Source organism: Drosophila biarmipes, chromosome 3L, assembly GCF_025231255.1.
Source record: "Drosophila biarmipes strain raj3 chromosome 3L, RU_DBia_V1.1, whole genome shotgun sequence".
Lineage (NCBI taxonomy): Eukaryota > Metazoa > Arthropoda > Insecta > Diptera > Drosophilidae > Drosophila > Drosophila biarmipes.
In genome coordinates, this window is record NC_066613.1 from 8,728,506 (window position 1) to 8,740,293 (window position 11,788).

An 11,788-nucleotide genomic window follows, 5' to 3' on the forward strand; every position below is an offset into this window, starting at 1 on the left:
CCGGTGGAAAGTAGTCGCCCGTGTTTTGTCTTCCTCGAAAAGGTTTTTTAACAACTCACTAAATAAATAGCTATAATAATTTAAAGTTTAAAGCAACGACAAAAGTATGTTTTCTTTTAATTTCTTTTTAAGTAAGATGTTATAAAAACAGTAAAATCGTCCTGTTCAGCGATCGAAGTTGGTAACCCTGCGCTATAACTGGTTGGGAATTACAGCCTCACCTGGTAAATTATGGACTGTTGATATAGGCTTTATTGGATTTTGGACAACAACAAATTCGAAAAGAAAATGAATTAAACTAAATGTTAAATATTGTCATCGGTTAACATTTCAAGTTAACAAAATAATCGGAGTCTCCAAATATTTATTTTTGAATAATAGTGTAATACATTTAAAATATTCTGTCTTCGATAAATGTAAGCAGATTTTTTGCCCCTAAGTTAAATGCTATATCGTCCGTTCGCATTCAATCGCACAATCACATTTAAAGGTAGCGAAATGGGCAGAAGGAGACTACTCGTACCGCCGAGAGTCGTAAGGTAATAAGGAACCCGAGCGGGTGCGGATGGAAAGCGGGCTGGAAAGGAGGGAAAACAGGCAACGCAACCGAAACTGCAACTGAAATGCTGCGCAAACAACTTTGAACGTCAATTTGTCAACTGGGAGCGAGAATTGAATGCAAAAAGCTTTGCTCCACGCCGCGGACGTCGAGTCGTTTGCCCTGACGCAGTCCGAGCCAATTTCGGATGGGGTGTAATGTGCCACAGTCACGCTGCAAGCCAGGTTATTTTCGAGGATTTTAATGGCGATTTATCACACTACCTTTTGGGAGATGTCCGACGAACAACTGCATACATTTGTTACGGGATAAAGTAATATTTTCAAAGATATAAAAACTATGCTGGCTATTTCTTTGTGTAGCATTTCAGTATTCTCAATCATCAAAAATCAAGAAAAAAAACGAAAGTATAAAAAATATAGTTATAAGTTTAAAAGCCTTGACAAATAGCTAGTCAATTTTCGTCATAAATAAATCGCAGAGATCATATATGGTGGCGATTTCAAATTTCAAATAATTCATTTATTTTTAGTAATTTCAATAAAATCATTAATTTAAAATAATGATTCATTTGAGTAATTGTCTGCTACCTTTTAATCTTCAAATAACAAAGAAACAACCGATTAACAATCAATTTAAAAAGGCGTGTAGGGTATATGGTGGTCCGTAGAACCGGTTTCCTGGCGAGGTGCATGGAAATGTCAGCTTATTACCGTTATCGTAGGTGCGGCAAACACGTCGGCGCAACTGCGACGTCGGTCGCGGCAGCGACGCAGCTTGATAATGAGCCGTTAAGACAGACAGAAAGGAGAAGAAGACGAGAAAGCTTCCGCAATGCAAAACAGCTGGGCGCGAAAGAGAGGGGCGCTTGTGCAAGGCGAAATGCAAAACTGATAAGAGAAGTCCGCTTAAGTTGCTCTAATTATGTGAGTAAATACACAAATACATGCATGCGTATGTATGGGACAGCGAAATTCGGCGAAATCATACAAAAGATTCGCACGTGGTTAGGACACGCAGTGCAAAGGAGAATAAGAAAGAGATACATGACTACGTGCATATACTAAGTGCGGGGGAGCAGAAGAAAGACGGAGAGAGTGCAGGCGAATGCAAAAACAAAATACTGCCTACGTGAGCGACAGCTCACTCCATGCACACCTCTCCCTCACTCACTCCACCCTCTCGCTCACACCTTGCGATTAACAGGCAGAAATTAAGGTTTCCTATGGAGATCGAAAATATTAATACCCTATGGTATTATGGACCTTTTAATAACTTTTTAACACTGGTGCTAAACTAAAACCAAAGAGGTTTCAAATAACTTAAATCGACGCATAAAAGTATGCTCACGTATTTTGCCCTACAGAAAACGTTATTAAATGTGGAACATTTTTCTACACCAAATAATATATTATGACTAAATAAAATTATTTTTAAGAATACTTATTACATTTTTAACTACATTTACATATATTAAATGAAGGACTATCCGAAACGATCCTCTTTAAGGGTATAACGAAGCAGAATACCAGAAAAGCAAACCCAAAAACGTCCAAATTCTCCGTGAAATGCAATTCCTTTTCGATTCTTTTTCTGTTATTTCGCTGACTCGCTAAATTTGTTACCGTGTTTTCGAGCTTTTTGATGTTGTTGTTATTATTATTATTATTTTTGCTTTGTCCAGCGGCAGCAACAACAACGCCAACAGTGGCAACGATAACAACTTCTCAACCGTGCTGATGAGAGAAGTGCGAGAGAGAGGGGGCGCAGAGGGCGAGTGAGAGGACCAGGCAGCAACAACATTTACAGCTTTAGCGGCCAAAAGCACAGTGGGGCAAAAGTGGCCAATAAGGGGCAGGTAAATCCATTGGAGTTTAGGGTTAACCAAACCTTAAAGAAAGTGTTTTCAATTATTAATTTAATTAAATTTGTATTATTTTATTGTTCAGTTTTCAACTGAAGTTTGAAAGCCAACTTGTAGAGGGCACAAATAGCATAAATATGTATATTAAGACAAACCATTTTTGTAACACGAATAAACCTGTTCCAATTATATTTCCATTTCTCTATTTATTTATTTCAGTCTTTAAATTAATTAATTTCATCATCAATCTTATTTCGCCGTACTTCTCCCATCCTCGATCCAACTTGCAACAAGTGAACTGCCTTGGCCACACTGTGCCTTATGCGCCCGTTTAAAAATAGGTTTTCGCCCAGATGTCTGTGAGTGTGCTCGTTGGCTTCCAGCATCTCATGGTCGCCGCCGTTTGGCAGCCGCAGCCACATGCGCAGAGCGATCGGCTCGGGCCCACTGTGCAACGTGGGGCTGTTGACGACAGCAGCCGCAGGCACTCGCAGCAGCAGCAGCAGCAACGATCGCAAGTCGCGACACGAGCAAAGCGAGCGCAAAGGTGTGCGGGCCAAGCGGCGCGGGAGCGAGGGGCAGCGAAGAGCAAGTGACGAACTTACGGCCAACAGCAGCAGCAACAACAACAACGGCAACCGGCCCGTTTGGAGCAGCGCGCATGCCACACACAGTTTAAATATGTGAAATTAGTACAAATCGTGATTTCAACAGCGAACGACGAGCGGCGAACGAGCGCCGACGAAGTGGCGACAAAAAGCACGAGCGAGCAGCAGCAGCAATAGCAATAGCCACGGGCACCAACAGTGGCAGCCACAGCAGCAACAACACTCGCTAGGCCAGAAGAGCAGCAGCCCAAGTCACCTCAGTAACTAAAGCAGCAACCAAATCAAGAGATAGCATCGGGCGATACAGCGCAGCAACATCCGATGCCCCAACTGCAGCACCAAGAGCAACGCAAGCGGTATCACTAGGCCACCAAACATGCAACATGCATAGACACAACCTTTGACAACAACAAAGAGTTACACCAACAGAAGAGATCAGCTTCAACAACAGCTCATTTGACTACTCCAACACCTTCACCAACAGGTGTGCGATACAAAGTAAGACAAGAACAGCAGGCTTGGCAACCACAACACCAACACTACACCAACAGCGAAACACACCAACAACAACTCCAAACAGTTAAGCAAACAAGAACACCAACGAAACTTACAACAACCTTGGTGTTCGTTGGTGTGCTCCCGCCCTCTCTCTCTCTCGCCAGTGGCAGCCACAACAATGACACCACACTGGGGCGCCAACAACAACATGCAATAAAACAGCTGATAGCGACGGCAGCAACAACAAGGCCTGGCATTATCAAGCGAGCAACAACAGGTCGCGAAAAAAAAACAAAAGCCCGCCTGCTGCAGCACTCACACACACAGGGCGAGCACAGCGAAGAGCGGGCGCGTGTGTGCGTGTGAGAGAGAGGCAAAGGCACAAGGCAACGACAGCAACGGCAAAGTCGCACACCTTTGCGTTGATTTTGGACGTCGCGACACGGCGCTCGGCAGTTGGCGCTTTCGCTCTCTCTCGCTCGCGCTCCCCATCTCTCTCTCCCTCGCACGAAGTGCAGCTGAGCTGCCGCTGCCGCCGCCGCCGCACTTGCCGCTGCCACAAACACAACACTAGCACGGCCAGCTGAACGAACGCTCAACGCTCGCCGCCGCCGCTGCTGCCGCCAGTCGAAAGCCAAAAGCAACGTGTTGTGGACGCTTTTTCGTCGCGTCGTTGCGTTGCGTTCTCTCTCTCACTCCTTTTCCTATCACCACACACCAGCACACACACCACCCACCGCCCACCGCCCACAACCCACCCGCCGCCAACCCACCAACCCCCCGCAGGCTGGGCGCAACTTTCACCGCAACAACAGCAACAAGCACAATGTCCAGCAGCGCAGCAGCGGCGCAGTTCAAGCTCGACGCCAACTCCAATGCCATTGCTCTGATAGCCGACGTTGCCTCGCTGCCACTCCCACTCTCGCCCACCGCCACAGCCACGGCCACGGCAACGGCAACGGGGGCCACCACAGCGCCGCCAGCTGATCGCGTGGAGTGGTCCCGCTCCACGATCCTCAACTTCATCGAGGACTACCGCCGGCAGCGCGTCCTCTGGGACCCCAACACCAAGGGCTACCACATCAAGCAGACCAAGTACGAGGCCCTGAAGCTGCTCAGCCAGAAGTACGGCACGGAGATACGCTCCATCAGGTCGAAGATCAAGTCCCTGCGCAGCTCCTTCCACCGGGAGCACGGCAAGGTGCTCAGCGGCCGGGGGCGCGGGGTCATCTACCAGCCCATGTGGTTCGCCTACGAGGCCATAAGGTTCATACTCGACGGCGAGCGGGATCAGGATCAGGATCAGGGGCAGGATCAGGACGCGGATGGCGAGGCGGACGCGGAAGCGGACGAGAAGCTGGCCCTCATGCACAGTCTGGACCTGGAGCAGCTGAAGGCGGACAAGCTGGTGGACAGGGACATCCTGCTGCAGGTGGACCAGCAGCAGCACGACGATCTTACCGCGCGCATTGCGGCCACTGTGGCCGCCGTCGCCGCCGCTGCCGCCGCCGCCAACGCCCGGGATCGGGAGCGGGAGCGGGATCGGGAGGAGCGGAACACCCCCGGCGAGCTGGACAGCGCGCGGGAGATGGAACTCGAGGAGGCGGCGGCGGGCGCGGAGTCCTCCTCGGCGGCTGTGGTAAGTGCTATGTGTGTCTGTCTGCTTTTGGCCAGCCCAACCTCCACCTATTTTGCATGTGTCTCTCGGCCCTCCCCCCACCCGCCCCCTCATTTATTATTATTTTTGTTTTTCGTATTTCTTTGGAGCTGTGTGTGTGTGCGAGTGGTTTGACTTGTTTTGCGGCAGCAGCCAGCACACGCGCTGCTGTCGCCGCCCGCCGTCGCAGGCGTCGCTGTCTAGCGGTTCGTCAGCAGCACGGCGCAACCGGTGGCGCACAGTGGGGCCAGGGATGGGGATAGGGGACGCCATCAGGTGGTAGCACCGCACTTTCCGGGGCTATCTCAGAATCATATGTATTACTGGTTAGTCACTAGACTTAATGCCTTCTAAATGTACCCTCTCCTAGAACTGTAACTTACCACCATGACTGATTTTTCATTAATTAAATTAAACTTTTTTTTTACTTTTGATAACGCGCACATAAAAATATCATACATTAACAAATATTAGTATTTGCTTTTAGTTTTCAAGTTCCAGTTGGCTATAGAAATGAGGACAACAAGTCGTATGAGTAACATTTCTTCCTCGTACACAAAGTATAAATTTTTATACCGCTCAAATATTAAAATATTTTTATTTCATAAATAGAACTATTTTTTCTTGATAATATTTTATTTTAATGCATCTCTACATTTATTTTATCCACCAAGATTTCAAATATTTAAATAATTTTATTGTGGCACTCATGGCGTATGATTATTTTATTACCATACTCCCTGTAAACCAAAAAATATTATTTTGTTATTTTGTTTACTTTTTTTACTTTGGAAACTGTTTATCAAACTAGCATAAACTAGACAGGGCCCACTGTGCGCGCTATTGCGTTGCGCCTGATAAGCGAGTATTGGTGTTAGTGTGTCAGTGTGTGTGTCAACTGGCTTTGATTTGCGCTGCCGCTTCTGCTGTACACCGCGCCATACCTACATACATCTACAGTGCATACACATGTGTGTTGCATCAGCCGTAGAAATCGGCGGCCCCACGTTTTGCACCGACCACGCCCCCGCCCCGCGTCGATGCTCCGCCGCCCCCGAGCAGCAGCAGCTCCAGTACACACACATACGACTCGCACACACTCGAACCCACTTGGCAATATAGCAAGTTGCTGGACTGCGTTTTCATTCCTATGTCGCCTCGTCCGCTGGTTCGGTTTCGCATTTGATTCGATTCTCTCCCGAAAAGCACGAGGCTTTTGGGCAGAAGCAGAAGCTCGCCCAGAAACCGGGGAACTTCACCTGCCAGCGAGCTTTCTCCGAGCTTTGAAGAAGTGCCTGCATTGGGGCCCAGTAGCCAGTTCGATCGGGTTCCCCGGAAGTACTTTAATCTCTGCTTAGAAGGCAGTATAGTATATTAAATATTATCATTCTTTGTTATTTGAAAGTAAGCAACGTATATATTATCATACGAAAATCCAGTAATTTTGAGCTCCCTCTATAAGACATCTGATAAGTACGTATACCTTGACCCCCAACAATATTAATATGCTACTGTAATATTTGTAATTTGGGAGATACCGTTCTTAAGGCGATAATATATGTGTTGTATTCCTTATAATTGCCTTGTAACATACCCTTTGATCAATACATTTATCTAGATATGTTCTTAAATATTATTTAGGACATTTTAAAACTAATAAATAATATTTGTATTCTTTTTTATTAAAAAATGTAGAAAATGTTAATAAAAATATAAAACAATACAGAAAATATTGAGATAGCATGTTTGAAGTATCATTCTAGTATCATTAATAATTTAAGAAACTTAAATTTAGAATAACCCCTCGATACAGGGTATTCCCTAGTCGAAGCTCCCATGATGTCTTATTTTCGTGTGTCTCTCACATTTTTTGGTCAACTGTCTCACGTCCGTCTGTGGGTCTTTCCACCAGTTGGTCCACTTCGCTGTTGACTTGGCTGCTGTCCCGCCCGTACCGCCCACGCCCCTGAACCCCTGAGCCCATCCCCCGGCCGCCTCGCCCGCCGCGACTAATTTACCGCCAGCGGCTCGACTTGCGAGTCTGCATCCACATCCACTTGTGTTTGCCTTTTATTAGTATTCTAATTTGTTTTCTATTTCTCTCGCGCTTCTCGCTTCGCCTTCGTCCGGCCACTATTATTATTATTATTTTGCGGTTTTTTGTTGTTATCTGTCTGGCGAATTCTCCACACTGGCGTACTATAATTGTATTTGTTGTTGACTCTACGGACCCGCTAATTCTCGACTTTTTGTTCGATTCCGCAGACACGTTCCCCTTCCGATTTGGACGGCGAGAATTACTGCAACATCAGCGCCGAAGATGTGAAAACAGAAATTGTAAGTACCCTGCCTCGACTGTTAATCGCACTTTAATTGATTCGACAGGTTGGAGTTTTTTGGGGATAATTAGACATTTTTTACCTCAACCCCTGAAGTGCTAAGTCAAGTGGTCCGTGGGTGTCATTAGAGAATCGTTTTTGACACGGGCTCCAAATCTTTTTGGGATAATATTTATATATATATTTGCCTACAGTACAGAAATTAAATATACTCCTGTAAGCTACACAAATATGGAACAAATAATTCAACAGGTATTCTAATTTAAAACTTATACATAGAACCTCATCAGAAACCAAATTATGAATAAATTATAATACTAAATGTGTAGCAGTAAACAGCAGGGACTGCTTTTAAATCCGGTTCACGTGTAGACCCTTTTATTATTATTATAGGCTCCCATGATATAATAGGTTGGTCAGTTATTTAAGATCCCACTACTTTTTCCACATTTCTGATTGAAAGCGCAGAGCAAATAATACGATTAGATTTCCTGCCGATAACTATACCACTTTGATAAGCAGTGTTAGGAATTCTGTAACTTACTTAATGCGATGACGAATCTAATCAATTTATGACGTCCACAACTGCACATTGACCGTCGAAACTTTTTAATTTCCGAAGGTCATGGGTGTTGCCAAGGCAGATATGATACATCCGTATATCTCTCGTGATAAGCGGTAGAGTTAAATGCATGTGAGTCATTTGGCCTTTTGATTATTCGAATTTAAACTTTGCGAACTGAATGTCGAGCGATGCCTAAAAATAATTGCCGAAAGTCATGCTTTCATTATTATTATACAAATATGTTTGATTATAGATGGTCCCAAAATAGCCTGACTTAGACACTCTTTTCCCAGACAAGGTCGTGCCCACAAACGAACTAAATGACTCGATTGTGGGGCTTATCACAGCAGCCACATGCCTCAGGCCTCCCACCCTTCGGAAACTTGGCAAACCTAGGGATTGAGTTGTTTATATTTATATTGCATAGTATACAAAGCGATGCGCGTCTAGTAAATAGTTGATGAAACAGCTCAGCGATGATTTCGTCAGACGTTAATACTGTGGATGAATAGGTATGGTAAAACAGGTTCCGGTATTTTTTACGGGCCCATCTTTAATCAAAATAATAAATAGGGCTGATGAAATACGAAAACGATTTACAGTACTTAGGGAAGAGCCCATCCTTAGTCTAAATCGCTGGGGAAATTTCGTAAAACACAGTTTGGCCATATCACCTTAAAATTGACAAAACACACCTAAGGGTAAAAATATAGATGACTCGATTCACTAGATTTTTCATTGCAATGAAATTTACCGAAAATAAATGTTGAACTATAAATTAATAAATAAAAAATTAATCAATATATAAAGTTCTGAAGATAAAAAATTTAAATTGGGCAGGACTATCAAGCGGTTTTTTCTTCAAATACTACGTGTTATGTATTATTATGTTGGGGAATGGTAGGGTACAGTGCGGTATTTTAGCTTGGAAATATTGTGGAGCTCTTAATTTATTTTGGGGTTATTTATTGGCTTTGAAACAAGTGCGTAGTGGATGCTTTTCAACGCCGTCTAAAACACATCCGAATTTCCCCCGTTTTTCCCTCATTTGCCCCGCAGATCGAACACGAATCGGAGCTGGGGATGCTGGATCGACGGACGAGCACGCCGTCGCCCATAAATTACTACAAGCCGACGGACCTGACGTACAACCACCGCAAGCGCAAGGCGATGGGCGTGGAGCACGTTTTGACATTGACGCCCATCAAGGCGGTGGGCGGAGCGGCGGGGGCGGGCGGGTCCGCTGGCCAGCAGCAGCAGATGAACCACAGCCAGCTCGCCTTTCAGGCGCTGCAGCAGCACTTCAGCCACAACCACAGCCTGAGCCTGAGCCACTGCAACGGGCAACCGCAGCAGCAGCAGCCGCACCACCACCACCACCAGCAGCATCAGCAGCAGCAATCGCTGCATCTGCAGCAGCAACAGCAACAACATTCCAGTAACATGGCACAAAAACGTGATCGTGATCGTGATCTCTCAACGTCAAATGGCAACGGCAACGGCAGCGGGAACTGCAACAGCAGCGGCAGCGGCAGCGGCAGCAGCAACATCGCCGGGCACACCAGCAACACCTCGCTGGACCCAGCAGCAACATCCAGCAATTGCAGCTCCGGCAGCAACAGCAGCACCACGCCCCCCAAGCCGCTCATCGGGGGCGGCGGCCTGAGTGCGAATCACGTGGACGAGTACGGGGTGTTCGGGGAGTACGTGGCCATAACCATACGCAAGCTGAAGACGTCCAAGTCGAAGATCGTGGTGAAGCACCTGATCAACAACCTGCTCTACGAGGCCGAGCTGGGCAAGTACGACCAGGGGATGCCGGCCAGCAAGGAGCCGCCGCAGCTGTACAATCTGCAATAGAAGCAGGACTCGATGGAACCACCAAACATCTAGACAAACTAATCGGGGGGAGACAACCAACGCACTAGTCAGCAAAGCAACAATGGGTCAAACCAGAGCCAACAATTCTAAAAACAAAACAAAACAAAACAAAACTGGGGGTCTAGCACACGGGGCAGCGGGGGTCACGAGCATTTCATTCAGGGACAAAGACCATATAAGTACTTTATCTATATACATTTATTAACACGTAAACGATATCAGTGAGTATATCCGAAGTCAGTCAGTCAGGGGAGTGCAGTTGAGGTGGGGATGCAACAAACATACCATTAATTAAATTGAACTAATTATAAATGCTTTACGTTACTGTGTACTTTCGTGCACGCTCCCATATACACGTACGCATCGGTGTATATATTCTACGTTTATAAATATATTTTTTACGATTATCGTTTTTGATTTCACAGGCGTTATATTTTTGATTTTCGTTTTATTATATTTACATTTGGCAATAACACTTTGAACTCAGGTGCCTTTATTTTTTTAGTCAATTAAGCCTTGTTATCTTATGCATAAAAGCGAAAACAGCAAACAAACGCGAAATGATGGCAAAAACCTACATGTAAAGCAAGTAAATGAAGCCGTAACAACATGTAAATTTGATTAACTTTTTATCGCATATGCAAATCCATATGCATAAACTTAATTCTGTAAATAGTCTAAAGGCAGAGAGGAGAAAATAATGAAACATGAAATGTGCAAATCTTGATTTTGTTATGCATAACTAATTTGATTCGAGCGAAGGGCTCCAAATAAAATGCAGAAATGTTGAATTCATTTTGAAAATGACACGAATGGGTTTTACTACTGTGTGGGTTTTTATTGGCATCGATTTTTAATCAACACGTTTCTTTGATGATCTGTGCCAGGATTTTTCAGGTTATTAACAGTGGTGATTGGTGTTAGTTCGCTCCAGTTCATCGGTCATTTAGGCTGTCTATTTGGTAATAAACCATAAAATCGAAGTTCCGATGGGCCAACTTGTGGCGCATTATCGCCACTCCAATCCTTAGCCGTAAAAGGGTTCGATTGTGCGCCCTGTATTGCCTAATTATTCCGACTGCCGGCCATTGAGCAACTGCCGCCCAGAACAATGGAGCTCGTTGTTCGCCTCGATGCGACTATTCATATTCATACTCGTACTCACATTTACATTCACATGCGCGTCGAGGGTCTCGTCCATAAATCACAAACGCTCTCAACTGTATCAAAGAACTAGGCAATCCAAAGGAGGGGCAACAAAGCAAACATTAATTGCTAGATAAACAATTCAAAAATATACAAAAAGATAATAATTAATTTAGCTTTTATGGATGGGCCTAAGCAAATTTCACTCTTACAGGGCATTTTGTTTACTCATCATTTTTATGGCCTCGAATAAATGATAATTTCCGAATGGTTCCCCGAAAAAGTTATTATTTTCGATCGATTTGGATGAAAAACACTTCCCATCTTCCGATTGGGTCAACAGCTTGGTTCATCAGATTTAATGGACTTTTAAGGTTGGATTTAAGTCTTAAACGCAGTTGGCTGATGGCTTGGATGACGCAAATTGAATAATCAATTTTTTAACATCTACTAATCAAATAGACATTAATTCGTATTAAACAACATTTAAATCCTGCTAAAATGTGATATATAAATAGTAAGTGACTGAATACCACATTAAATGACGAATCGTGTTATTATTTATACGTATTATCTGTACTTCATTATTATTTATTTGTGATGAACAAATATGCCTTGTGATATTTGTGAAAAGCTCCAGGTTTCCGTTTGCACTTGTGTTGTATTCATTT

The 11,788-nt window shown here is 44.5% G+C and overlaps 1 protein-coding gene and 1 long non-coding RNA gene across 2 annotated transcripts; both read left to right on the forward strand.

Annotated features, from left to right (window-relative positions):
* Positions 1 to 1,372: 1,372 nt before the first annotated feature.
* Positions 1,373 to 2,831, forward strand: LOC127010825 (uncharacterized). The gene is made up of 3 exons (XR_007763633.1): positions 1,373 to 1,485; positions 2,244 to 2,417; positions 2,643 to 2,831. It is a non-coding gene; the product is annotated as an uncharacterized LOC127010825 (long non-coding RNA).
* A 330-nt stretch (positions 2,832 to 3,161) lies between these two features.
* LOC108028573 (kettin homolog) lies at positions 3,162 to 10,778 on the forward strand. Its single transcript, XM_017100479.3, has 3 exons — positions 3,162 to 5,168; positions 7,452 to 7,523; positions 9,150 to 10,778. The coding sequence occupies exons 1-3, from the start codon at positions 4,356 to 4,358 to the stop codon at positions 9,948 to 9,950; spliced, it is 1,686 nt and encodes a 561-aa protein (XP_016955968.1). The 5' UTR covers positions 3,162 to 4,355; the 3' UTR covers positions 9,951 to 10,778.
* The last annotated feature ends 1,010 nt before the right edge of the window (positions 10,779 to 11,788 follow it).